At 52.3% G+C, this 27,874-nt stretch overlaps 1 protein-coding gene across 2 annotated transcripts; it reads left to right on the top strand.

Annotated features, from left to right (window-relative positions):
- The first annotated feature begins 7,249 nt into the window (after positions 1-7,249).
- Map1a (microtubule associated protein 1A) lies at positions 7,250-27,170 on the top strand. Of its 2 annotated transcripts, XM_050133314.1 has the most exons (7): positions 7,250-7,487; positions 8,325-8,426; positions 16,285-16,367; positions 16,498-16,638; positions 16,861-24,961; positions 25,264-25,484; positions 25,680-27,170. In XM_050133314.1, the coding sequence occupies exons 1-7, from the start codon at positions 7,250-7,252 to the stop codon at positions 25,833-25,835; spliced, it is 9,042 nt and encodes a 3,013-aa protein (XP_049989271.1). In that variant the 3' UTR covers positions 25,836-27,170. The 2 variants fall into 2 exon arrangements, with proteins under 2 accessions (XP_049989271.1, XP_049989263.1); XM_050133306.1 differs by lacking the exons at positions 7,250-7,487; positions 8,325-8,426 and having other exon boundaries at positions 14,369-16,367; positions 25,267-25,484.
- The last annotated feature ends 704 nt before the right edge of the window (positions 27,171-27,874 follow it).

Raw genomic sequence — 27,874 nt, 5'->3', positions numbered from 1 at the left:
CAGGAGCCATGTTTAAATTACATCTCTGGATTCCTTTGTGGAAGGAGACAAAACCTTATTCCACAAATAAAGGAAGACATAAAGGTAAGCGCAACGAGATAAGCCCTTGGATGAGAATTAAGGAGAAAGCATTCGAGGAAAAAGGGACCCGCTGAGCGGAGGTGGTGGGATGACTGAGGGACAGGCAAGTGGCAAAGCTGGATGAAAGGTGCCCTAGGACAGGCACCGAAGGTGACAGTGCTGCCCGCTGCCTGTGGACGTGTCGGTAATACCATCTTCCTGATCTGTAAGGACTCCCATCCTTCATTTTAATTTATCACTCTACTTTGGAAAAAAATGTGTGTGGGGGGTGGAAATCACCACTAAAATAGATTATAAAAAGCTAGTACATGTTTGAATAAAGACATAAGTATAAGTTTCAAGTTTTCATTAGAGTTTGTAGCATTTCATTAGAGTTTCAGAGTTCATAGTATCTTATTCTGCAGGCAGATAACTACTTAATAGAGGTAAGGCTCCTGGTTGCTTTGGGGAAGGAGCTTCAAATAATAACTGATGAGAAAAAGTACTTGTGGGCTGGAGAGATGGCTCAGCGGTTAAGAGCATTGCCTGCTCTTCCAAAGGTCCTGAGTTCAATTCCCAGCAACCACATGGTGTCTCACAACCATCTGTAATGAGGTTTGGTGCCCTCTTCTGGTCTGAAGGCAGACACATAGAAAGAATATTGTATACATAATAAATAAATAAATATTTTAAAAAAAAAGAAAAGTACTTGTGATTTTGTGATAGCCAAGCATTCCCTGAAAAAACAGAAACACTCTTCATGAATATTCTGGGGAGGGAGGGATATGTGCAGAATATGACTCACGTAGTCAGGGCCTCCAAACTAAGCTACACCAGACACATTATTTCCAAAACCACAAAGATAGCCCACAAAGAGTGCCCTGTGGTTGGGCGGTGGTGGCACACCTTTAATCTCAGCACTCAGGAGGCAGAGGCAGGTGGATCTCTGTCTGTGCATTCGGGCCAGCCTGGTCTAAAGAGCTAGTTCCAGGACAGGCTCCAAAGCTACAGAGGAAACCCTGTATCAAAAAAAAGAAAAAGAAAAAAGAAAAAAAAGAAAGGAAAGAAAAAAGAAAAAAAGAAAGAAAAGAAAAAGAAGAAAGAAAGAAAAGAAAAAGAAGAAAGAAAGAGTGTCCTGTTTAAGAAACAGCTTTCCTCAGACTGAAGGCATTTAGGCTCAAGCCTGCAATTTTATTTTATTTATTTATTTTTGGTTTTTTGAGACTGGGGTTCTCTGTGTGGCCCTGGCTGCCCTGGAACTCGTTCTGTAGACCAGGCTGGCCTCAAATTCACTGAGCTCTGCCTGCTTCTACTGGGATTAAAGGCTAGCCTGCAATTTTAACTTTAGAAAGGAGGAGAGGCTGAGGGCTCATGAATTCAAGTCTAGACAGGGCTACATGCCAAAACCCTCTCTAAAACAAGACAAAAACAAAACAAAACAAAAACTCCCACAAACAAACCAAAGTTGGTGTAGGGTGGGGAGATGATGTAGAGGGTAAATTGCTCACCATGCAAGCATGAGGGCCTGAGTTTAGACACCCACAACTCACACAAACCCAGACAGAGTGTGCCTTTAATTCCACAACACCTACGGAAGGAAGCAACAGGGCAGTCCCCAGAAACTCACAGGCTAGCTAGCCTGGCATATGCAACAGTAGCAAGAACCTCTGTTTCAAACAAGATGGAAGGTAAGAACACACACACACACACACACACACACACACACACACACACACACACAGTCATCCTACCCAGTCAGAAGGCTCTTGTGTTAGTGTTTGAGCTTAGAAGGGCTTATACACTGTTGGTGGGAATGTAAATTACCTAGCAACTGTGAAAATCAGTATGTAGATCCCCCCCACATAAGACTATATGATCTATACCATTCCAGTAGGGAAAGGGAAATGTCTTCATCTTTTTTAATTCACAATGCTCTGGAAGAGAAAGAGACTTAGTGTTCTACCCATACCCTTATGTGAGCAAGTCAAAATCAGGAAAATCATTCAGTAAATATTTATTGTGGGTCTACTCTGGTGGCCAGATATAGGAATAAATGCAAAGCTTCTCTTTAGTCCCAGCACTAAGGAGGCAGAGGCAGGCGGATCTCTGTGAGTTTGAGGCCAGCCTGGTCTACAGAGCGAGTTCTGGGACAGCCAGGGCTACACCGAGAGATGCTGTCTTGAAAAAGCAAAAAAACAAACAAAAAATAACAATAAATAAAGCAACGTTCCTTCTCTCCTCAATCTGTCTGAGATTAACGCATGCCTTTTCAGGGTCTGACTCCAGGTCTTTACGGGTGAGCCATCTGCTCCTGCTAGAAGGTGACCCTGTAACTGCTGGGTTGCGTTATGGTCGTGGTATTTTTCCCCAAAGCCAAGGATAAACCTCTGACTCAGCAACCCTGTAATCTAACACCCTTCTCTCTGTATAAAGAATGCTTTCCAGGCAGAAACAAACCCAGCACAGGGTGGGAATCTGAGCTCCCTTTGAATATTTTGGTTGATAAGACCATGCCACCTAGCAGAGCAGGCCGAAGTTCTGCCTCATTAACTCAATTAAGACAAGGCGCCACAGACTTGCCTACAGGGAGATCTTAATTTTCTTAATTGAAACCCTTCCCAAACCACTCTAGCTCATGTCAAATTGACATAAAACTACTCAGGACAGGGCTCTTGTCTACCTTGATTGTTTTTAATTTGTTTATTATTCTAGTATGTGTGTATATGTATGTCTACACAGTATATGCAAGTCTGGAATCCATAGAGGCTAGAAAAGGCCCTGAAGTTACAGATAGTTGTGAGTCACTATGGAGAGGCTTAGAATTGAACTCTGGTTCTGTGGAAGCTTATTCAGTCTCCTGACCCCTGGGCCATCTCTACAGCACCCCCGCTCCAGTCTCCTGACCTCTGAGCCATCTCTACAGCACCCCCTCACCCCCCCTGCTCCCCAACCCCTCCTGCCCCCCCATCTCCTGACCCCTGAGCCATCTCTACAGCACGCCCCCCCCAGTCTCCTGACCCCTGGGTCATCTCTACAGCACTCCCCCCCAGTCTCTTGACCCTTAGGCCATCTCTACAGCACCCTCCCAGTCCCCAAACACCTTTTTTAATTGTTTTGGTTTTTAAGACAGTGTCTCTCACTGAGACATGGAGCTCACTAATTAAGTTAAGCTGGTTGGCCAGCAAAACCCAAGGATCCTTCAGTCTCTGCCTCTTTAAGTGTTGGGATTACCAGCATATACCACCATGCTGGCCTTTTTATGTGGGTTGTAGAGAGGAAACTGAATCTCACGCTTACACGGCAAACACTTCCTGGACTGAACTATCTCCCTAGTTCTCCAGTCTTTGCTTTGGGTCCAGGCCAGCGCAAGCCTAAGGAAGAGTCTGTGCTAGCGTCTTCCTCTTGCACTAGAGGACTTCTCTTTCTGCACCCTTAGAGATGCTTTCTGTGAGGCAATGGACCTTCCATACACATCTTACATCTGTGAGGCAATGGACCTTCCTTACATCTGCCATAGGGAACCCTGTAGGATCATCTGCTATGGGCAAAGGGGTCCACAGTTACATAACACTAAAGGGGGCTCCACAGTCACCCAGAACAACTGTAAGTACCTCCCACTTACAAATACCACAGGTTTCCAACAATCCTTCCGGTGGATATTAGATTTGTTCTTTGCTTTGTTTTTGTTTTGAGACGGAGTGTAACTATGTAGTCCTGGCTGGCCTGGAACTCACCATGTAGTCGAAGCTGGCTTTGAATTCAGAGGTCCACCTGCTTTGCTAGGACTAAAGGCCTGCACCACCACACACGAATAGACGGGCCTTTGAGTAACATTCTTTTTCCATATGGGTTCTGCCAAAGCAGAAGTTTAAACTTAGACACAAAATAGGTAAAGACCGGGGCTGGAGAGATGGCTCAGTGGTTAAGAGCATTGCCTGCTCTTCCAAAGGTCCTGAGTTCAATTCCCAGCAACCACATGGTGGCTCACAACCATCTGTAAAGAGATCTGGCACCCTCTTCTGGCTGTCAGGCATACACACAGACAGAATATTGTATACATAATAAATAAATAAATATTTTAAAAAAATAGGTAAAGACCTATTGTTTTAAAATGTACTTTGCCTTTATTTATTCGTTTTTGTGAGACAGGGTCTATTATGCAGCAGCACAGAGTAGCCTTCCACTTGCTGTGTAACCGGGATGACTTGAACTCCTGATCTCTCTACTTCCAACTCCCAAGTGCTGGGATGCCAATGTGTGGCAGCATTCCCTACTCCTTCACTCAGCTGCCTAAGTCTTTTCATACGTGTTTTCACCCACCTTTAATCCCAACACTCAGGAGGCAGAGACGGATCTCTGTGAGTTCGAGGCCAGTCTGGTCTACAAAGCAAGTTCCAGGATAGCCAGAACTGTTACACAGGGAAACTCTGTCTCGAAAAAAAACAATCAATCAAACAATCAATTCTGGGGTTTAGGGTTTGGAGAGATGACTCAGTGGTTAAGAATGATTGTTGCTCTTGCAGGGGATCAGAGTTTGTTCTCAGCATCCACACTGGGCCGCTCACAACCACTTTTGATACCAGGATTTTTTTAGTGTTTTTTTTGGGGGGGGCCTACAAGGGTACTCAAACCCATGTGTTCAGACATACACACACACACACACACACACTAAAAAAAAATCTTCCAAGGCACGTTTGGGTACACCTTTAATCCCAGTACTCAGGTAAATCTCCAAGTTTGAGGCAGCCTAGTCTGCATAGTAGGTTAGTTTAAGCCAGGGCTGTATAGGGAGACCATTTAAAAAAAAAAATCTGGAGTACACACATGCACACACTCTGGCTTTCTTTACAGAGGACATTGTAGGACTGTTAGATGTATAATTTAACACCTAAGAATATACTTTTGTTGGTGGAGCTTTGCTTGTTTGAGGCAGGGCCTCACCTGTAGCTCACTCTGGCCTTGACTATAACAATCCTCCTGCTTTGTCCTCCTGTGCCTTGTCCTCCCGTGTGTTGGAATCAGCAGACATGAGCCACCACTACACCCAGCTTGGAAAATATTTTCTGGGGGCCGGAGAGAAGGCTCAGTGGTTAAAAGCACTGACTGCTCTTCCAGAGAACCCGGGTTCAATTCCCAGCACCCACATGGAGTTCACAACTGTCTGGAACTCCAGTTCCAGGGGATCTGGCACCCTCACATACATAACATGCAGGCAAAACAACAATGCACATAAATCAAACAAACAAAACATGTTCTGGTACTATACTGATGGTGATGGAAACATCACCCAGAAGAGATGAGGAGGAGATACCTGGAGCCGATCTTTCTATGACGTTGTCTGCCTTTGCCAAAGGGACCCACTGAGTACTTACTCATCCAGTACACACATGATTTTAGCACCATCACAGTCTGCATCTGCGGCCATAATTACTAAGACTTGATTCTAGCAGGGTCTGAAACCAGAGTCCTACATTTCTGCGCCTACCGTCTGATCTACGTGTGGTTCCTCCTGCGCCATTTGCATCTACTGTCTAACGTCTGTACTTAACTGCTGCTGTCCCTTATACAGAGACCCTCTGCTACTTGAAAGCCTCGGCTCTCCCGTTGCTATGGAAACGGTCCCCTTCTTCTCCCCACAATCCATTCTGGCTCCATGCGCTCCTCTTTATGACTGTAGTAGAAAAAGGACTGAGCATTTTTTCCACGCTGGTTTCCAGATTCAGGTCTGCAAGTGGCGTGTGTGTGAAGAGGCACCCTGCGTACCACCTGATAGCCTGCCAGGATGGCTTTCCTGACTCTGCTATGAAAAGGATCTCCACAGCCGTGTCTCACGTATTTACAGAATACAGGGACTGGCTGGTGACAGGGCCAGGGTTTAACAACCAGAGCGTGGCTCACTGACAGCCTTGTTGTATCAGACACTATCACTCTTTTCTATCTTTGTGGGGAGTGGGATTTCATGTGTGTGCACGCTTGTTAGGGTGAGAAGACAACGTGGAGGGTTGTTCCTCAGACACCCTCTACTTCTTTGTTTAAAACAGCAGGGTCTCTCATTGGTCTGGAACTTCACCAAGTAGGCTAGGCTAACTGGCCAGCAAGCTTCCAGGGACCCACCTGTCTCCACCCCCTCCTTCCACCTTACCACTGTGCCTGGCTCTTTAGAGGTTCTGAAAATTGGAACTCGAATCCTCAAGCTTGCAAGAGGAATACTTCACCACCTGTACCATCTCCCCAGCCCCTCTTTTCTTTTGCCATCTCCAAAGTACAAGGTAAATGGAAGAAAAAGCATGTATTGCTGGGCCTAGGGATGGGCCTTCTGTCTGATACATATCATATGATACATACAACAGAATGAATCGGGGTGCTGTAGTGGCAGAGACACTTTGAGGAATGGGACGGGGAGGGGGAGGGAAAGATGGAGAGAGGGAGAAGAAAAGAGAGAACATTAATTCAGTTCTGTACAGGAATTGCATGGCCTCCTAAAGTTGGCCACTGTGTTGGGAAGTTCTTTCCTGGGTTTTACTCAAATCCTCCTTGCTGCAGTCTGAGCTCATTGCACTCAACAGAGATGGAGACTAGCCAACCACTATCCGTGGAATAACAACTCACTAGGGACTCAGGGCAGGAAGGTCATCCCGTCCCCTCAAATACTGCACAGCCTGCCTGTCCACGCCCAGAGCTTGGGGCAAGGACAGGGAAATCCAGGCTGACCACCTGGACCCTGGAAGGCAGCGAAGGAGGTCGGAGGCAGAAAAAAGAAATCCAGACAACGATAATACCCAGACAGAGACCACTATAGAACCTCCGAGACAGCGAGGGGCAAGATGGCTCCCCACAGTTCGGCGAGGCTGCGTAACTGCCCACACAGTGTTCAGCGCAGACACAGCCTAACTAGATGCTGTTCTGGAGCGGAGGCCGTGGACTCCGCCCTCTGCTGGATCCTGCAGAGCCGCTACCCCAGCTCAAATCGGAGGGGAAAACGGTCAGGAAAACTGCAGGTGGATGACAGCATCCCGCCGTGGAGCGCAGAGCCACAGCGACTGCATCCCAGCCCCGCCCTTGCGGCTCATTGGCTCCGCCCCCCCAGACAGGCAGCAACCAATGAATTGCTCCTGCCGCCGGCCTTTAAGAACTGCGCGCACTCTCCCCGCAGCGGACGCAGCCAGCCTAGCACTCCGCGGGAGTTTCCATGGCGACCGAGGCCGGGACCGCGCGGCCTGGCAGCGTTGCCATGGAGACAACTCGGGAGCTGGGGCTCCGGAGCTCCGGCACATCGCCGGCTCAGAACCCGGCGGAGCCTCTGTGTGAGGCCCGTGCCGCGGTGACTGCGGCGCGCTGGGATCTGCGAAAATACTCCTTGCTCATCGTGATCGGCGATATCGGTACCGAGAGTCAGCTGAGGGCCGTACGGGCCCACCTTGAACAAGGTGAGCCGCTGTCCTGGCTGTCCCGCAACACTCCATCCGTGCCTTTCCGCCATCTGATCTGCATTCACCTCTTAGTGCACACTTTTAAAGCTTCCATTTCTATGTGCACTTCCCGAGACCTGTGCCCTGTCATCTGCATGTCTTGCAATATCTCGCTTGTCCATCCTTCCCACATACCCCATGCTGTTCCGCAGTCTCCCAGAGCAGGAGGAGCTCCGGGCAGACCCTAGAGTCCCTCGGGTCACACCCCTTTCCCGCAGTGTCTCGATCAGATGTCGGGGGAAGTCCATGTTCCTACCTTACAGTCTCTTCTTTAGGGGAGCTTTCTGAACGCAGGGTACATATCACAAACCTGTGAATGCTGGCAGTCAAGTTGAGAGAGTGACCTTCGTGGCTCCTCAGCTCACCTCCCTCAGCTGTGCCTGTGGCGCAGTGCTGCGGAGCCACCTGCGGGTGGAAGTAAGCCTCCTCGGAGGGGTGAGGGTAAGGGAGGGGGGAATAGAAAGGGAACCTAGAATCTAATTTAGCTAGAGGAAACATGAAAACCAACAGTATATAGGAATGGCCCCTGAGTGCCACGTCTACCATAACTAGACAGCCTTGCAAAACAACCAAAAACTGCAGGCTCATTTATTGCCAAAATTCAGTCTCAACTCTGCTCTTTGCCCTCTGGCTCTCACAAAGGGGAAAAACAATTGAGAGGGACACACACAGGTACTAGCTAGCCCCCTTGAGGTGTTACCTTCCCCGCCTTTCCTCTTCCAGGAGCTCAACCATGCGTGCTGCAGTCCTGCCAGGTGACTTCGCCTAGAACCCTCTCTTTTTCTTCTTTCACAGGGATTCTCTCCTGGAACATTGACTTATCGTCCTTTGACCTGAACCAACAGTTGAGACTCTTCATTACCCGGCACCTAGCTCACTTCTCCTCAGAGGTCAAAGGTTAGGACTAGGGTCATTTGTCTCAGTCCTTTGGGTGTGGGCTGGAAGAGGAGAGGACCAGTATCCAGGGCAGAACTGGCCTTGTGGGAGGTTTGGACAGGGGAGGAGGGAGGGATATTTTATGGCTCGACAGCGATCCACACATACCCAGTCGGCTCTTCAAACACACGATATAACGCCAGAGCATAATTGGTCCAGAAAGAGCGATGTTCGTACCCAGCAGCTGATGAGCACGGCTAGGAAAGTGATGGGATCCCTTGCAGGCAGAGACCCAGGCCTCCTGGCAGGAGAGGCCGAGCAGACTGGCACCGGCAGATCAAGGCTGGGACAAAGGTCTCCTGCGTTTCCTAAGCCTTGGTTCTGAGATCAGCTCTGCTGGGTGGCAGCAATAGTGCAGAAGTGTGAGACCGGATTTTAGAAATTAGCATCCTATGATAGATGTCTGCTGAGTGCAAGAAGTCCTACATCCCCGGATGAAGGTGTTGGACATCTGGTCATATTATTGTAAATGTAGACACACCAACCCATGCAACTTTCTTTCTTTCTTTCTTTCTTTCTTTCTTTCTTTCTTTCTTTCTTTCTTTCTTTCTTTAAAAAAAAAACAGAGTTTCATTATATAGTCCAAGATGACCTTGAGCTTGATATATAGTCTAGGATGGCGTGAAATTTGTTACCCTCCTCTTTCTACCTCCCGAGTGCTAGGACTGTAGGCCTCCACCACCGCACCTGCTCCCAGGTGGTTTTTATAGAATGTGAATTCCAGTTAGCTCAAAATCATTGCCATCAAATCACAGAATTCATATGTCAACAATTCTCAACAGTCTAGTCCAGCAGACAGGCACCTCTTTCTACTTCTCCAGTCTGGCAGGCAGATCTTTGGTCATTTCCTCGTTGATAATTTCTCATGAGCTGCTGAGAAGTGGGAGAAAACTAGAAAGCATGAAGCCGGATCTTCCCGATGGGACTGGCTTCCTGTTGAACTAGCCACGCACTCTTTTGAGATTCCCTTCTGTTGAAAATTCCCTTCGTCATGGCATCCTCCACTATTCCCGGTGAACAAAGGCAATATCAGCTCTTAACACTTCTAGAGGCAAGACTGCATAAAAATTACGCAAGACTGCCGTGGATTAAACTAGTTACCGATGCTTAGGGTTATTTCCTATGAAGAATTCACACCAACTTCTCTAGCCTTGTCCTTTTGGCCACAGAGACTTTGAGTAATGTAAGAAATGAATGGAACTTAAGGCAAAATCCTTAGCTGTTCTACAGATTAAGATGCAGGGAATGCTTGGGAAGCATTGGTATAGAAACACCTACCAAACTGTACAGAGTTTTGCTATGATGTCCTCAGGAGGCTTGGGGCCATCCACCCAAGAGTAGGGCTTACTTTTTGTTTTCGCTTTAGACATTTTCATGGTGGCCACTGACCCTGGAAAACAGTGGAGAATTTCCCAGAAAAGAGAAAGAAAGAAAGAAAGAAAGAAAGAAAGAAAGAAAGAAAGGAAGGAAGGAAGGAAGGAAGGAAGGAAGAAACCCACAGAGCTTAAGGCAGCCACAGCCCCACCCCACTGGCTTCTGTTTCAGCTGTCCCAGCACACTGTCTGCCCAAAGCAGCTGCAGACACTGCCTCCTCCTTCAGCCTTCTTTGGTTGACTGGGCTAAGATAATCAGGAACTGGGGTGAGTTCAAGGAGATACACTAAATGTCAGGACTTGACTGTTTTGGTCAACACCATAGGGGAGACCACTGTTTCTTCACAGTCTAGGCCAAAATAATAAAAGAACAAAATATATCTTCCGTGACAGGGATAGTACAGTTATTACTAGTGCTCACCCTCTCTACCCACCCCCACGCGCATACAGAAAAAAAAGGGACCCTCAGATAGTCAGTGGCCCAGCTCCGTCTAGTGGTCAAGTTTGGTAAAAAGCTTTAAAGGGTAGTTTTCATACCATGTGGTCTTCAGCAGAGATTGGGGGGGGGGGAGTCTTCCTTGATAGCTCCTTCCCCTAAAAAATCCCTGAAGCTTTAAGCATTTTTTTTTTTTTTTTGGTCTTTCAAAACAGGATTTCTCTGTGAATCTTTGGAGCCTGTCCTGGAACTCGCTCTGTAGAGCAGGCTGGCCTTGAACTCACAGAGATCCACCTGCCTCTGCCTCCCAAGTGCTGGCATTAAAGGCGTGTGCCACCGCTGCCCAGCTGCTTCTAAGCTTTTTTAACACCTAGGAAAACTTAGGATAATCGGAAACAGCTTAAGGCCTGGGGTGCCTTGATGGTAGAGTGCCCACCTAACACTTAACTTGGTGGCAGAGTGCCTACCTACCATGCAGATTGGTGGTAGAGTGACCACCTGACATTCAGAAGGGCCTGAAGCCCCAAGGGATGGGGATAAGGAATGGTGGGCCGCCACACTGACACATCACTACTGAGTTTCAGTAAAACTCCGAGACATCTATGGTTGAACTATAAGAAAGAGAAGATTACTAGTCTAAGACTTGAAGTCGTACAGGTTAGCCTGGTGTAGTGGTGCAGTCCTATAACGGGAAGTAGAGGTGGAGGACCATTCTTGGCTACATAGCAAGCCCATGACCAGCCTGGGTCACCCGAGACCTTGGAGAGCTGGGAAGAGGTGAGGGGGTGGAGAGGGGAAGGCTGAGGAACCTTCCGTCTTTGAGTCCTTCCGTCTGACTGTTTCCATCCGTGAGCTCAGAGGATCCTAAATTAGAGGTTTACATTGTTATCTGAGATGGGAAGGGAGGCAGAGGAATAGGCATGGAGCCTCATTCTGTAAGCATCTCCAGTTGGGGTTTGACTGAGATTTACCCCATTTTACTGAGTTTACCCTGATACTAGTCTGGTTTGGGATTCTGGTTTAGGGTATTCGTTCTGAAATCTTCCCCAAAGAGAGAAACATCCAGTCATGTTTGTGCATAGCAAGGTTAGGATTGTAGGAAGGAAGAGGGACTTTTTCAGGTGAAGTCAGTCCTCAAAGCATGGCTGAAGGATGGTGCTAATATACTCATTTGCTAGTCCAGAAAGCAAACTCTGGGACTGTTTATCTGACTCGTTTAGTGGAGTGGTTCAGAAAGTGGCATCAGGGGTGGAATCAGGGTGTGGAATCACGCCTCCCTCTCCCAACTTCCCTGCAGGAGAGAGGGATTATGATTTCAGGGTTAACTGACTGCTTAGAGATGGGGAGAAAAGAAAAACCAGCTGTGACTTAGAAACATGTCCAAGGTGCAGTGTGGCGGGGCAGGGGGCGGTGGTATGTGGCTTAGAACAAGGGTGGACTCTGCTTCCAGACAGGAAATGTAAATTTGTTCTCAAGCCCAGTGTCTACTCAAGTGCCCCCCCCCCACAACACTGAGAGAGCCCTAAAAAGCAGAGAGGAGACAGGAGGTTGGAGGCAGGATGAAAGAGTGCAATGATGTTGCAGAAGGGGGTGGGCACTACTCCAGGATGCTCAGGACTGAGCCTGGCATACACAGCGTGTGTCCGTACAGATGGCCTCTCCTATCCAATGGCGATATGGCCATGTTGCTGCTTTGCATCCCGGATCTGAACAAGGGCTCTTCTCCCTCTGTTCCCCCTGGTCCCCAGAGTCCTGGTGACTCAGCTACTCTCCTCTGCTCTGACTGAAGCTAAAGGTGGGTGAGGGGTGCTGAGAGCAGAGACTATTTTGGCTTCTCTGACCTTCAAAAGCAGTCCTTGGCAGCCTGGAGCATGGGTGGGGCTGGGGCTGAGGCTGGCCAGTGAGTGGGCGGAAGGAGCTGACCACACCCAGGGAGGGTTATTGAGGGCAGGGATGCAAGCATAAGAACATCACAGGCAAATGGGTGTTTGCACTAGTTCTCCAGAGCTTTCCTGTGAAACCTGGAGCACTTAGCGGAGTCTGAGGCAGAGGCTGAGACTAAGGAAGGGCACAAGGTCAACATAAGAAGGTTCTAGATCAAGTAAGATAGACACGGCAAAGTGACACAGAGGGAGGGACAGAGACAAGGAGGAGCGGGACTCAAACACCCTACAGATCATTTCTAACCCAAAGAGGAGTTTATATTAGACTGGACTGTATAGCAAGAAGGCTTTGCCTGAGCCTGGGCTCTGGGCAGTGATCCTTGGTCCTTCGCCGAAAGGCAGAAGCCCCTCTTACCCTGCAGAGACTTCTTCCCAACAGCACTACTCAGAAACCTCTGTTTGTGTGGGCGCTCTCACAGCCGCACTGCATTAGCACGGACCTGCATGCAGCTCCCAGGGTCCCTGTGCCCCACCCCAGTGGGCTGGGGACTGTGTCTCCTTCAGAATTTCACACTACCCTCCAATCTAAAACAAGATGCATTTTTGCATCTCCCCAGTTTTCTGTGGCAGAGCAGGGTCCAGCTTACCACGTCACTCACCACCCCCACACTACTCCCCTCCACTTACGGCTGGCCCCCCAGCTTCTCTGTCTCCTGCTCTTGCACTGACTGAAGGTCACTCTCTGGGTCCGTCTGAGGGGGAGAGGCAGCAGATGGTCTCTGAGAGGAAGGGGGAGGACCCATGCGGCTCTGTGCCCCAGTGCATGAGACTTTGGTCCTTTGGTTGATGCTGAGAGAATATTTCTTAACCAAACAGGATTTGGGGAGAAGGTACTCAGAGCTGCAGAAGAGATTCATCTGGCTCCTTGAACTGTTAGACAGTCCCCTTAGATCCCTCCCCTTCCCCCATAGCCAAACAGAAGCACCAGGACGCTGACACTGGGAAGGCCAAGAAACAGTTAAGTCTCCAGTGCCTCGTCACAGACCAGCCCCTCTTCCCCGCCCTGTCACCGCCCTCCCCAGCAAGCAGCCCCCCCTCACTCCCACCCCAAGTGCCGCAGACTCTTCCCTGAAGCCGCCCCGGCTAAGGCCGGAGCCGATGCCTCCATGAGGGGCTCCCTCCCACACCCCAGGGTAAGAGCCGAACAGGAGGGCACTGCATGGCAGAGGGATGGGGGTGCTGTGATAGGGAGCCGGGATGGGGAGCAGTTGACACCTTGTAAATCGGATGCATCTGGACCTAGGCTAGCCTGGTGGGAAGGCTGCCTGCGATGGCAAGAGGAGGTGAACGTTACTGACTGGGGTTCAGCCTGGATCCAGAACCAGTGGAACCAACCGGGGCTGTGACAGTCCACCTCTCTCGGTACTAGGTGGGGGTGGGGACCATCAGCTGAGAGGCAGCAACAGAGGGTGTTGTCACAGGCTTTGCCTGGCAGCCTGGGCACAGGAGGAATTCGGGGGGCTACATCTAGAAGAATCTGAGAGGAAGGGGGCTGTTATGGAATGTAGCTACCGAGAGGGTCCTTGTGTTATCAGCTGCTTCTATTCTGGGGTGAGTGGGGCCGCCGAGTTTTTTGCCAAGTAAGGGAAGGTGGGTAACACTCTGGAAGAGAAAGGAGGAATGGGTCCCTAGGACGTGGCATGTGCCTCCTCACAGGCTAACTGGTTTGTCTTTGGCTCCCCTCACCCCTATTCCCTGTGGCCAGTTTGAGCCTGGGGCTTTAAGCCCCCCTTTGTGGCCTCTCTGAGGCCATTCAGGAGCTTGAGAGCACCGGCTCTTCAGCAGCTGCCCTGCATTCCGGGTCCCTGTCAACCCCACGGGTTCCCTGTCTCGGCCCCACCCTCACCTCATCCGTGCTTTTCTTCCCAAGATGGGGGCTCTTCAACAGAGAAGCCAGTCTCTTCTCCCTTTCTGTATGCACCCCCATCCCCCCCCAGCATGCAGAGGCAGCCAAGAAAATGACTTGTCATGCTGGGGTGGGGGGGTGGGGGCGGAGCTGGAGGCTGAGCTCAGCGCGCACACTCACACACACTCACACACTGCGGCAAACTGCAGCTGCCTGAGCACCCCCCCTTCCGCCTCACTGCAGAGACACCTGCCTTCCTGCCCACTCAGCTTCACACCCGAAGCCCACCCCCCGACCCTAGCACTGCTCACGGGAAGCTCCCCAGCCTCTTAAGATAGTCCTCTACCAAGATAAAGGGAAAACAAGGCAGTGTCCTTCATCTGAAGAGCTGGGGAGCAGAAAAGAGAAACAGGCTGTCCCTTAGACCTGAGGGGGGATTCGGGACTTAATGGACTTGCTCCCCTGGGACTAGGGCTGGGGTCTTGTGTCAGGAAGTGGGATCAGAGGTCTTAAGAGGATACACTGGGGACCATGAAGCTGCTGGAGAGGAGATGTAGCTGGAGGGGAAATCTCTCTCAGTTCCATCTAGATTGAAAAGTGTGACCTTGTTTGTGCTGGGGTAGTCCTGACTTTCCTAAATCTGAACTACTTAAGACTGGCAAAGGATGCTGACATCCAAGCTGCTTAAGTCCTGCTCCTGCCTGCCTCTGAGGTGGCGCTCAACCTCAGAGTTGACCTCCAGGTATTCCTCAGTTCCCAAGTTCATAGAAGAGGACACTGGAGCTCCTCCTGGGCCCACCATACCTGGTATAGGATTTGAATCTCCACCCTCGTTTTCCCCACAGCTGTATTTGCAGCTCTCTGCTGCCTAGGTCTGCCTGATCCAAGCACCGGGCTCTGATCCCAGCCACCCTTGTCCTAACCTCAGTCACAGAAGAGGGCTCAGACTATGAACCTCCCCTCCCCAGTATCCTCCTAGGTTAAGGGGAAGCGGGCCAGCCTGCCTGCGGGGCTGCGTCTCCTTTAATCCGTTTTAACCCACCACTTCCTTCACTTCAACTGCGTGGTGTTCTGTGTGAGTCTGGAGGAACAGTGCTGGGGAAAGGATCTGGAGATGGTTTCGTTCTCCTATCCTGAGCAGTACCTTGAATCTCTCTTTCTCTATTGGTGGTAGTGGTTGTATTTTTTGTTTGGTTTGGTTTTTTTGGAACAGAATTCTCTGTGTAGTTCTGGATGGCTTGGAATTTAGCTGGCCTTGATTTCACAGAAATCCACCTGCCTTTGCCTTCTTATTAAAGGTGTACGGCACCATGCCCAGATTGCTGTTGTTCTTATGTGGGGGTGTATGTGTGTGTGCATGCATGCGTAGGTAGATCAAAGGACCGCGTGCAGGAGCTGGTTCTCTCCCCCACCTCTAGTCCTGGGGCTCAAACTCAGGCGGCACACTTGGCAGAAGGCATCACTGGCCAGTGTCTTGGTTTTGAACCGACCCCACCGCTTACTTCCAGTATCCACAGATGAGACGAGAAGCTTTCACAAGGGTAAGCTGGGCGGTGAGCTAGGCGCCTCTGAAACATGGCAGTAAGCTAGGAGAGGGAGCTGGGAAACATTTGGGAACGGCATGCAGCGGTCTGTCGGAAGGTTTGGCCCAGCCGGAAAACAGCATTGTGAGTTAGAGTTTTCTGTCCACTCCTTGAATGATAAAACTCCAAAAACCAAGTTGACACATGTCTCCTGCATCTTCTGGAACAGCATCTTCTGGAATACTGTCTCCGCACTACTGGCCAAGAGCAATGGCAGAGAAAGAAAGCCCAGGAGCCCTCCCTCGAGCTGAACTCCACCCCCTCCCCCATTCCCCAGGCGGCACCAGGAACTTAGTGCTCCAGAGGGACAAAGGCTTCTTGTCAACAGGGCAGTCTGGGGCTGAAGTTCTAGGCAAAGGGGCAGAGCCTGGGCAGCAGAGGGTGTGGCAGATGGACCGATGGGAGAAGTCAGCTAGTGTGGGGGAGCGGAAGGGGAATCCTGGAAGGAGGAGGGGGAGGCAGTTCCTAGACCTTACTCAGTGGTATGCTAGACAACAGGGTCTAAGGCTAACCAGAACCCAGTTTCCCCTTACCCCAGTTTCTGATGGTCTGTTTCCCCTCTGCTGCCCTTCACAGTACTTCTCATTTTAAGTTAATGTCTATTAATTTCAGTACACATGTCTACCTCTCTCCCTCAGGCCAGAGGACACTCTGCCACCAGAGTGAGAGCCTAGAGACCATCGTCCTTGTCAACCCCAGTGCAGACAGCATTAGCTCAGAGGTGAGGCCATTCTGATGCCCTGCCCTAAGCTACCTTCATCTTTCTGCTTTCCCAATGTGCAGCTGGGATTTTCAGTGCCTTTCCCTGGGTCCCGCGTATCTGTGACCACTCTGCCCTCCTCCCATTTCAGGTTCACCATCTTCTTAGTAACCCATCGGCTCACAAGCTACTCATCTTGAGCGGACAAACTTTCGAGCCGGAGGGAGACCTTATCCTGCAGAGTGGTACCTACTCCTACCAAAACTTTGCCCGGGTCCTTCACAGTCCTGAGGTAAGCTCCCTGCTGAGTGTCTGGGAAGAAGGGGACAAGGGGGCAGTATTTGAATTGTGGCGAGAAAGGCAAGGAAGGGGAAGCTTTGCGTTGTCTGACCATCAGGAACCCTGACAGGAGGTAGGCATTTATCCAGAAACAGGCAAAGGTTAGGGGGCTGACTCTGAGTCAGATGAAGACAACCCCAATGACCTGATCGGCTTCTGTCTCCCATTCCTCTAGATTGCCCAGTTGCTCAGCAATAGAGACCCTGGGATCCAGGCCTTCCTCACTGTTTCCTGCTTAGGGGAGGGTGACTGGAGCCACCTAGGACTGTCCAGTTCCCAAGAGACCTTGCGCCTCCAGCTAAATCCTGAGCCTGTGTTACCCACCATGGATGGTGTGGCTGAGTTCTCCGAGTATGTCTCTGAGACTGTGGATGTGCCATCCCCCTTTGACCTGCTTGAACCCCCCACCTCAGGAGGCTTCCTCAAGCTCTCGAAGCCTTGCTGCTACATCTTTCCCGGTGGTCGTGGGGACTCTGCCCTCTTTGCTGTCAATGGTTTTAACATCCTGGTGGACGGTGGTTCCGATCGCAAGTCCTGCTTCTGGAAGCTGGTGCGGCATCTGGACCGCATTGACTCCGTGCTGCTCACACACATCGGGGCTGACAATCTGCCAGGCATCAATGGACTCCTGCAGCGCAAAGTGGCAGAGCTGGAGGAGGAGCAGTCCCAGGGCTCCAGCAGCTACAGTGACTGGGTGAAGAACCTCATCTCCCCTGAGCTTGGAGTTGTGTTCTTCAATGTGCCCGATAAGCTCCGGCTGCCGGATGCCTCCCGGAAGGCCAAGCGCAGCATCGAGGAGGCCTGTCTCACTCTTCAGCACCTAAACCGCCTAGGCATCCAAGCTGAGCCTCTGTATCGTGTGGTCAGCAACACCATTGAGCCACTGACCCTCTTCCACAAAATGGGTGTGGGCCGGCTGGACATGTACGTCCTCAACCCTGTTAAGGACAGTAAGGAGATGCAGTTCCTCATGCAGAAGTGGGCGGGCAATAGTAAAGCCAAGACAGGCATTGTGCTGGCCAATGGGAAGGAGGCAGAGATCTCTGTCCCCTACCTGACCTCCATCACTGCTCTGGTGGTCTGGCTCCCAGCCAACCCTACTGAGAAGATTGTGCGCGTGCTTTTTCCGGGAAATGCTCCTCAGAACAAAATCTTGGAAGGCTTGGAAAAGCTTCGGCACCTGGACTTCCTGCGCTACCCGGTGGCGACACAGAAGGACCTGGCTGCTGGGGCTGTGCCTGCCAACTTGAAACCTAGCAAAATCAAACACCGGGCTGACAGCAAGGAGAGCCTCAAAGCTGCTCCCAAGACAGCAGTGAGCAAGCTGGCCAAGCGCGAGGAAGTGTTAGAAGAGGGGGCCAAGGAGGCCCGCTCAGAGCTGGCCAAGGAGTTAGCAAAGACAGAAAAGAAAACAAAAGAAGCATCTGAGAAGCCCCCAGAAAAGCCCTCCAAGCCCGAGAGGGTGAGGACCGAGTCCAGTGAAGCGCTCAAGGCTGAGAAGCGAAAGCTGATCAAGGACAAAGTGGGGAAGAAGCACCTGAAAGAAAAGATATCAAAGCTGGAGGAGAAAAAGGACAAGGAAAAAAAGGAGATCAAGAAGGAAAGGAAGGAACTCAAGAAGGAGGAAGGAAGGAAGGAAGAGAAAAAGGATGCCAAGAAGGACGAGAAGAGGAAAGACACAAAACTGGAAGTAAAGAAATTCTCTAAACCAGACCTGAAGCCTTTCACACCCGAGGTCCGCAAGACCCTCTATAAAGCCAAGGCCCCTGGAAGAATCAAGACGGACAAAGGCCGAGCTGCCCGTGGGGAGAAAGAGTTGTCTGCTGAGCCCCGGACACCCCCAGCCCAGAAGGGGCCTGCACCACTCCCAACTGTCAGTGGGCACAGAGAGCTGACCTTGTCCTCACCAGAGGACCTCACACAGGACTTTGAGGAGCTGAAGCGCGAGGAGAGAGGTTTGCTGGCCGAACAAAGGGACACAGGACTAGGCGAGAAACCACTCCCTGTAGATGCTACAGAGCAGGGACACCCAAGCACAGCCATCCAGGAAAGACGTCCCTCTGTCCCAGGGCTGGACCAAGAAGAACCTGTGATAAGGGAGAAGGGGGTCATCCCAGACTTTCTTGAGGACAAAGGGAGCAAGAACAGAGGCCCAGACTTAGGGGCTGAGACAGAGAAAGAGAAAGAAACCTGGGTGGAAAAGAAGCAGAGGGAAGCCGAGAAGCTCCCGGAGAGCGCTGAGGCCAGGGAGGAGAGTGAGCCCGAGGGAAAGGAGGATGTGATAGAAAAGGCAGAGCTAGAAGAAATGGAGGAGGTTCACCCCTCAGACGAGGATGAGGAAGAGACAAAAGCGGAGAGCTTTTATCAAAAACACATGCAGGAAGCCTTAAAGGTAATTCCAAAGAGCAGAGAGGTTCCTGGGGCCCGGGAACTGGGATTCCAGGGCAAGGTACCTGAGAAGGAGGCTTCATCCTTCCTCAGCAGCTTGGTCACGCCTGCAGGAGCCACTGAGCACGTCTCTTACATTCAGGACGAGACAATCCCTGGCTACTCAGAGACAGAGCAGACTATCTCAGATGAGGAGATCCATGACGAGCCAGAGGAACGCCCAGCCCCACCCAGATTTCCTACCGGTACCTACGACCTCTCCGGGCCTGAAGGTCCTGGCCCCTTTGAAGCCAGCCAGCCCGCAGATAGCACTGTCCCTACCACCTCAAGCAAAACTTATGGGGCACCCGAACCCGAACTCACCTACCCTCCCAACATGGTGGCTGCCCCTTTGGCTGAGGAGGAACATGTATCTTCAGCTACATCAATCACCGAGTGTGACAAACTCTCTTCCTTTGCCACATCGGTGGCTGAAGACCAATCTGTGGCTTCACTCACAGCTCCCCAGACGGAGGAGACAGGCAAGAGCTCTTTGTTGCTTGACACGGTCACAAGTATCCCCTCCTCCCGCACGGAAGCCACTCAGGGCTTGGACTATGTGCCATCAGCTGGTACCATCTCACCCACCTCTTCGCTGGAAGAAGATAAGGGCTTTAAGTCCCCACCCTGTGAGGAATTCTCTGTGACTGGAGAGTTGGAGAAGAAAGGAGAGGCTGCAGGGAGAGGCTTGGCTGGGGAGAAAGCTGTGGAAAAGGAAGCAGAAAGAAATGTAAGAGCATCTGAGAGACTGCCCAGTCAGTATACCGCTGTGTTTGGTGCCCCTGGACATGCCCTACATCCAGCAGAAGCTGTGCCTGGAGAAGTGGAGGAACGGTGCCTCAGCCCAGATGATAGCACAGTGAAGATGGCATCCCCTCCACCATCTGGCCCGCCCAGTGCCGCCCACACACCCTTCCATCAGTCCCCAGTGGAGGAAAAGTCTGAACCTCAAGACTTTCAAGAAGACTCCTGGGGAGACACAGCACGTGCTCCAAGTGTGGGCAAGGAAGATGCTGAAGAGAAGACAGCCAAGCCAGGGCCTGAAGAGGGCTTACTAGGAGAGGAGAGAGCACCTCTTCCCAGGAGCCCCCAAGCCCAGGATGCTCCTGTCAGCGTTGCTGAGGGTCAGACTGGTTGTACCATTCAGCTGTTGCCAGAACAAGACAAAGCAATCGTGTTTGAGCCTGGAGATGCAGGTTCGGCGCTAGGAGCAGAAACCCTTCTTCGAGAGGTGAGGGTATCGCTTGAAGAACACCGTGAACCTCAGGGAGAGGAGGGTCTTCGGTTTACTGATCAAAGCCTTTCCCCCGAAGATGCAGAATCTCTGTCTGTCCTCAGTGTTGTCTCCCCAGACACTGCCAAGCAAGAGACCACCCCCAGGTCTCCCTGCAGCCTGAAAGAGCAGCCCCTACACAAAGACCTTTGGCCAATGGTGTCTCCAGAGGACACCCAGTCACTGTCTTTCTCGGAAGAGAGCCCTAGCAAGGAGACTTCTCTGGATATCTCATCCAAGCAGCTCTCTCCAGAAAACCTCGGCACCCTCCAGTTTGGAGAACTAAGCCTAGGAAAGGAAGAAAGGGGGCCTCTGATGAAGGCTGAAGAGCCCTCTTGCCACCTCGCTCCTGTGTCTATTCCAGAGACCCACATGGCCACAGTGTCACCTCCCACAGGTGAGACTGCTGCAGAGGCAAGTGTCACAGACGAGAGCCCTGATGGAAAATCACCCGGCCGTTCTTTCTCTCCCTCTGCACTGTCAGGCGACAGGAAACACTCACCTGGGGAGGTCACAGGCCCTGGCGCACATGTTATGACATCTGACAGCTCCCTCACCCAGAGTCCTGAGTCTTTGTCAAGCCCTGCCATGGAGTGGGAAGGCAAAGCTCCAGGGTTGAAAGGCAGAACTGCTGAGCAGAAGGAAGAGGACCTCAGGCTCCCGGACGAAACCCTACAGCAGAAGGGCAAAGCTGTGCAGGAGAAGGTGGCCACCGTTGAGCAGGACTCAATCATGCATCAGACAGAGGAGGCTCTAGATGAGAAGAACAAGCCTGGAGGACAGCTGGATAAGACTTCAGAGCAGAAGGGCAGAGACTTGGACCAAAAGGATTCAGCCGTAGGACTGGCCAAGGCTCCAGAATCCAAAGACAAAGACTTAGAACAGAAGGACCAGGTCCCAGCAGAGAAGGACAAGGCCTCAGAACAAAAGGGCGCAGCCCTGCAACAGACCCAGGCCACTGAACCAAAAGACAGAGAACAAGAGCACAGAGAGTCAGAACACAAAGACAAGGTCTTAGAGCTGAAAGACAAGACCCCAGAAGAGAAAGACAGAACCTCAGGGCAGAAAGACGGGGCTCCAGAGGGCAGCGTCCCTGACCCGACACAGACAGACAGAACCCCTGAACAGAAGAGCAAAGATAATAAAGAACAGAAGGACGAGGCCTCAGAAGAGAAGGACCTGGTCTTAGAACTAAAAGACTGGGCCCCAGGAAAGAAGGGTGGTACCCTGGACCAAGACATCGGAGCTGCCGAACAGAAAGATGGGATTCTGAAAGAGGAGGACAAAACTCAGGGGCAAAAGAGCTCTTTCCTGGGAGATACAGCCACAACACCGGAGATACAGCCACAACTCCTTGGCCAAAAGTCTCCAGAAAAAACCAAGGCTGTGGGCCAGAAGGATGAAGCTGCTGTGGAGAACACCAGTGCGCTGGAGCAGGAAGAGAGCCCAGTGCAGGAGGGCAAGGCCCGAGAGCAGGCAGAGAAATACTGGAAGGAGCAGGATGTGGTCCAGGGATGGCGAGAAACATCTCCAGCCAGAGGAGAGCCGGTGGGAGAACAGAAAGAGCCTGTTCCAGCCTGGGAGGGCAAGTCTCCTGAACAGGAAGTTAGGCACTGGAGGGACAGAGACATGGCCCTGCAGCAGGATGATGCATACTGGACCCAGCTGAGCTCTGAGAGGAAGGTCTGGTTCCCTCATGAGCTGAATGGCCAAGGTGCCCGGTCACGCTACTGTGAGGAACGGGAAAGTACTTTTCTTGATGAGGGAGCAGATGAACAAGAGGTGACCCCTCTGCAGCACACTCCCCGGAGTCCCTGGGCCTCAGACTTCAAGGATTTCCAGGAGCCGCTGCCACAGAAGGGGCTGGAGGTGGAGCGCTGGCTTGCAGAGTCTCCGGTTGGCCTGCCACCAGAAGAAGAGGACAAGCTGACTCGCTCTCCCTTTGAGATCATTTCTCCTCCAGCCTCCCCACCTGAGATGACTGGACAGAGGGTTCCTCCTGCCCCGGGACAAGAAAGTCCTGTCCCAGACACTACGCCAACACCACCCACGAGGAATGAACCCACCACCCCTTCATGGCTAGCTGAGATCCCACCATGGGTACCTAAGGATAGGCCCCTGCCCCCTGCACCCCTCTCTCCAGCTCCAGCTCCCCTGACACCTGCCCCAGAACCACATACCCCCGCGCCCTTCTCCTGGGGCATGGCTGAGTACGACAGTGTGGTAGCCGCAGTGCAAGAGGGGGCAGCTGAGTTGGAAGGTGGACCGTACTCCCCCCTGGGGAAGGACTATCGAAAAGCTGAAGGGGAAAGGGAAGGAGAGGGTGGGGCTGGGGCTCCTGACTGCAGCCCCTGCAGTTCAAAGGTCCCAGAGGCTGGCCAGAGCCACACCACCAGGGATGCTGAACAGACTGAGCCAGAGCAAAGAGAGCCTACACCCTATCCTGACGAAAAGAGCTTTCAGTATGCAGACATCTACGAGCAGATGATGCTCACTGGGCTGGGCCCTGCTTGCCCGACTCGGGAGCCTCCGCTGGGGGCATCTGGAGATTGGCCCCCAAGCCTCTCAAGCAAGGAGGAAGCTGCTGGCCGTGATACATCTGCAGAGAAGGAGACTTCTTCTCCTGTCTCGCCCAAAAACCTTCAACCTGACACTTCAACTTTCAGCTATGCAGCCCTGGCAGGACCCACTGTACCTCCCAGGCAAGAACCAGAGCCAGGGCCCAACGTGGAGGCCAGTCTCACGCCGCCGGCAGTGCCGCCCCGGGCTCCTATCTCCCTGCGCAAAGACCCAAGCTCCCCCCTTAATGGAAGCACAGGGAGCTGTAGCCCAAACAGGAGGACCCCATCCCCAAAAGAATCGTGCCGAGGTCACTGGGATGAAAGCACTAGTGACTCGGACTTGGAGAAGGGGGCTCGGGAACAGTCAGAGAAAGAGGCACAGTCCCCAAGTCCCCGGCACCCCATGCCTGTGGGCCACCCCTCAATGTGGCCCGAAACGGAGGCACATACCAGCCTTTCCTCAGACTCACATCTAGGACCTGCCCGACCAAGTCTGGACTTCCCTGCTTCGGCCTTCGGCTTCTCCTCCTTGCAGCCTGCTCCCCCTCAGCTGCCCTCTCCAGCTGAACCCCGGTCTGCACCCTGTGGCTCCCTTGCCTTCTCTGGGGACCGAGCACTGGCCCTGGTTCCAGGAACTCCAACCAGAACCCGACATGATGAGTACCTAGAAGTAACCAAGGCGCCCAGCCTGGATTCCTCACTACCCCAACTCCCCTCACCCAGCTCTCCTGAGGCCCCTCTCCTCTCCAATCTGCCGCGACCAGCCTCTCCAGCCCTGTCTGAAGGGTCCTCTTCTGAGGCTACCACACCTGTAATTTCAAGTGTGGCTGAACGCTTCCCTCCTGGCTTAGAGACTGCTGAACTGGGCCCAGGAACGGAGCCAGCTGCCCACAGCCTCTGGGACCTTGCTCCCCTGGGCCCAGCCCCCTTAACCTCACTGGACTTGGCTCCAGCTCCAGCTCCAGCTCCAAGCTTGCCTGGAGACATGGATGATGGTACACTGCCCTGCCGCCTGGAGTGCTCAGGGGAACTCACCAAGAAGCCAAGCCTCTCTGGAGTTCACGCAGCCAATGGCCTAGCAGAAACCAGCCCCAATCCCCCAGGGCTTGTCACAGCCAAGGGAGAAAAAGAAGACGCTGCTGAGGACTGCCCTGCTTGGGAACGGGGGTCTTGGCCTGAGGGAGCTGAGCGGCACTCCCGGCCGGACACACTGCTCTCATCTGAGCATCCTGGGAAGAGCCCCGGTGGCCCACACTGTAGTCTTTCTCCTGAAGTTGAGGCTGGACCTCAGGGATGTGCTACAGAGCCCCGCCCCCACTGCGGGGAGCTTTCTCCTTCATTCCTGAACCCACCTCTGCCCCCATCCACAGATGACAGTGACCTTTCAACTGAAGAAGCTCGGCTGGTAGGAAAAGGAGGGCGGCGCCGGGCAGGGAGGCCAGGGCCCACAGGGGGCCCATGCCCTATGGCTGATGAGACACCCCCCACATCAGCCAGTGACTCAGGCTCCTCACAGTCAGATTCTGATGTCCCACCAGAAACTGAAGAGTGTCCATCCATCACAGCTGAGGCAGCCCTCGACTCAGATGAAGATGGGGACTTCCTGCCTGTGGACAAGGCCGGGGGAATTAGTGGAACTCATCACCCCAGGCCGGGCCATGACCCACCCCCGGCTCCCCAGCCAGACCCCCGCCCCTGCCCTCCCCGACCAGATGTCTGCATGGCTGACCCCGAGGGGCTCAGCTCAGAGTCTGGGAGAGTTGAGAGACTACGAGAAAAGGAGAAGGTGCAGGGGCGACTGGGGCGCAGGGCCCCCAGCCGAGCCAAGCCAGCATCTCCTGCAAGGCGTCTGGATATTCGGGGAAAGCGGTCACCTACTCCTGGTAAAGGGCCTGCAGATCGAACATCTAGGGTCCTACCCCGCAGAACTCCAAGCCAGGTCACCCCAGCAGAAGAAAAGGATGGACACAGTCCCATGTCCAAAGGCTTAGTCAGTGGACTCAAGGCAGGACCCAGTGAGTATGTCAGAAAAGTGGGGACGGGAATATTGTGGGTTGGAGTAGGTACGGGCTAGCGAAAGGCTCCAGCTGTTCAAGCAAGTGGGGAGGCAACCAAGTAATCCTTTTGTTTCTCAAGACAAGGTTTCTCTGTGTAGTCCTTGCTGTCCTGGAGCTCACTTTGTAGATCAGGCAGGCCTCTGACACACAGAGATCCACCTGACTCTGCCTCTGCCTCCCTAGTGGTATGCACACTACTGCCCCCCCCGCCCCCCCCCCCCCCGCTTTTTCTTTACAATACGCTCTGCTTGTCTCCACAGCAGCCTTGGGCTCCAAGGGTGGTTCCGGCCCCCCTGTGTATGTGGATCTTGCCTACATCCCAAATCACTGCAGTGGCAAGACTGCGGATCTGGACTTCTTCCGCCGAGTGCGCGCATCCTACTATGTGGTCAGTGGGAATGACCCTGCCAATGGCGAGCCAAGCCGGGCTGTGCTGGATGCTCTGCTGGAAGGCAAGGCCCAGTGGGGAGAGAACCTTCAGGTGAGTAGCAAGGGACGCACAAGGGAAGGATTCTGGTGGAAGCTCTGTCAGAGGCAACAGCAGGACAGCCCCTGTTCACAAGAGGGCACAGCCCTTCCCCCCAGCAGCAGGTTCATTTATGACTGCCAGGTGTCCCTTCCCCTTCATCTCTCCTTCCTTCACATGCTCACCTCAGGCATGTTTGCTTCCGCTTAGGTGACTCTGATCCCTACTCACGACACAGAGGTGACTCGGGAGTGGTACCAGCAGACGCATGAGCAACAGCAGCAACTGAACGTCCTGGTCCTGGCTAGCAGCAGCACCGTGGTGATGCAGGACGAGTCCTTTCCAGCCTGCAAGATTGAATTCTGAACAGACCCGCCCTCCCTTCCCCAAGGCTCCACCCCTACAGCGCATATAGAGAATGACTACTGCTGAGTCCTTTGGGGTTGAGGGAAATGGAGCTGGGCAGCAGGGCGAGGTCGTGTGTGAGGACCTGGGCTAAGTGGGAGGTAGTGGCTTCCCCTCATCTGCTCCTGGGGTCTCAAAACCAAAGGCAATGGGGGGGGGGGATACAAAGCTACACAAGATCACCTGACGCCTGGAACCCTCTCCTAGCACTGCCAAATGTTGGTCTTGGATGAGGAGGGTTTCAGAGAGCACAGTCCTCCCCATGGAGGGAGATGAACACCCCCCTGCAACCTCGTTATTTATTTGGCATGCCAGAAAGAATTGCCAGTAACTTATATGATGTGGGGAAGGCCACGGTTGGTAAGGTACCCGGAGCTGTGCTCTTTCCTCCATCTCCCATGCCCTAGCCACCAGGGTATGGCTTCTAGCAGGGACCCGGGGGTAGGATGGCTGCTATATTGTCTTATTGCTTCCCTCAGTATCTGAATGTCTCAATCCAAAACTTGAAGCTCTTTAGACCAAGAACTAGGGAGAGGAAAAAGGATCTCATCTCCCAGCCCCAGCTTCATACTATTTACGACCTAGGGCTGTGCCCAGCCCAGGCCACCTGGGCAGCACAAAGGGCAAGGAGAGCCCCAACCCCAATCCTCCAGGCTCCCTGATCATCTAGTCTTCACTTATCCCATCCCAACAGTCCTGATCCCTTCTCATCCCCTGCTTGGCTTTTCTGCATGTGGTCATCTGCTATGGCCTGGTGTGTAATGGGTTAAAAATAAGCCATTGCCTGACACCCCTGACACCTCTACATCTGACATCTTAGCCATGTGTGACTCCCCCAACATTCCAAATCCTCTACCATCCTGCAGCTGAAATGGGAACATTGGCTGCCTCTCTAAACCCAAACTCTTGGACAGAGGTTCTGGGAGGTGGATGCTGGTCTAGAGAATTTGGGGAAAACGGGGGGGGGGGGGAAGAAGAGAGGAAGCAGAGCTATAGCTTATCTCCTCCAGAGTGAAGCAGACAGGCTGAGCATTCTACTATAGGAAAGAACCTCACCACAGGCAAGCCAGGGAGCAGCACTGCTGAAGCCTGCTGGATTGAGAGACCCAGATGCAGGTGGTCCCTGAGGCTTGCTTTCTCTGTCAAGCCAATGGGAAATCAGGAGCCCATCCCATGTTCTTCCCAGCTCCCTCCTCCCCACTGCTGTGCTCTGCTCCTCCCCACACTTCCCGCTACAGTTCCCAGCTGCTGTAACAGAGCCACCTTCAAGTCTAACAATAAACCAAGTTCACTGCAGACGGTGTGCTGCTTAGGCTTCTCTAGACTCCATACGTGACTCAGTTGTCCTGGTTTCCACCTCTCTGCTTCAGTCAGCAGCATCACTTATCTCGGAAGACTCTTGACTATTCAAATCCATGTCAGGACCCAGGGGAGCCAGAAACAGCATGGGTGAGAGGAGGAAGAGATGTGGGAACCAGCATCATGTCTGTGAAGATGCAGGGGGTGATGGATATGCCTGTGATCTTAACACTCAGGGCAGAGGTAGGAGAATCAGGAGTTTGAGAGCAGCCTGAGCTACATAGCTAGTTCTGGGCTAGGCAGAGCAACATAGTGAGTCAGCCCTTGTCTCAAAAAACAAACAAACAAACGAAAAACCCCAAGGGGCTGGAGAGGTGGTTAAGAACACTGGCTGCTCTTCCAGAGAACTGAAGCAAATCCCCAACACCCACATGGCAGCTTACAATTCTCTATAACACCAGTTCCAGGACTTGAACACCCTTTTCTGGCCTCTGTGGGCACCAGGCACGCATGCAAGCAACCCTCCCAAAAAAAAAAAATAAAATAAAAATTAAGAAAACAAACACACCAAACTGAAAATGGCTTAAAAATGTGGGCATATACATTTGGTTTAGGGAATGGGATCTGCATTCTATGGAGTCAAAAACAATCACTGTATTTCCTCAGAAAACTCTGAGCCTTTTACTGTCTACCCTCGCCCC

The sequence above is a fragment of the Alexandromys fortis genome, unplaced genomic scaffold (assembly GCF_014885135.2).
Source record: "Alexandromys fortis isolate MF-2015 unplaced genomic scaffold, M_Fortis_MF-2015_v1.1 scaffold_6, whole genome shotgun sequence".
NCBI lineage: Eukaryota > Metazoa > Chordata > Mammalia > Rodentia > Cricetidae > Alexandromys > Alexandromys fortis.
Note: the sequence above shows the minus strand (reverse complement) of the source record. Positions and strands in the feature narration are given on the sequence as shown.

What these genes read in the sequence shown, in the direction of transcription:
- Map1a (XM_050133314.1), top strand. Translation starts at nt 7,250, where the DNA reads ATGGCGACCGAGGCCGGGACCGCGCGGCCTGGCAGCGTTGCCATGGAG. An exon ending in ACGGGCCCACCTTGAACAAG is followed by an intron (nt 7,488 to 8,324) that starts GTGAGCCGCTGT and finishes CTTCTTTCACAG; the next exon opens with GGATTCTCTCCTGGAACATT. An exon ending in CAGACAGCATTAGCTCAGAG is followed by an intron (nt 16,368 to 16,497) that starts GTGAGGCCATTC and finishes CTCCCATTTCAG; the next exon opens with GTTCACCATCTTCTTAGTAA.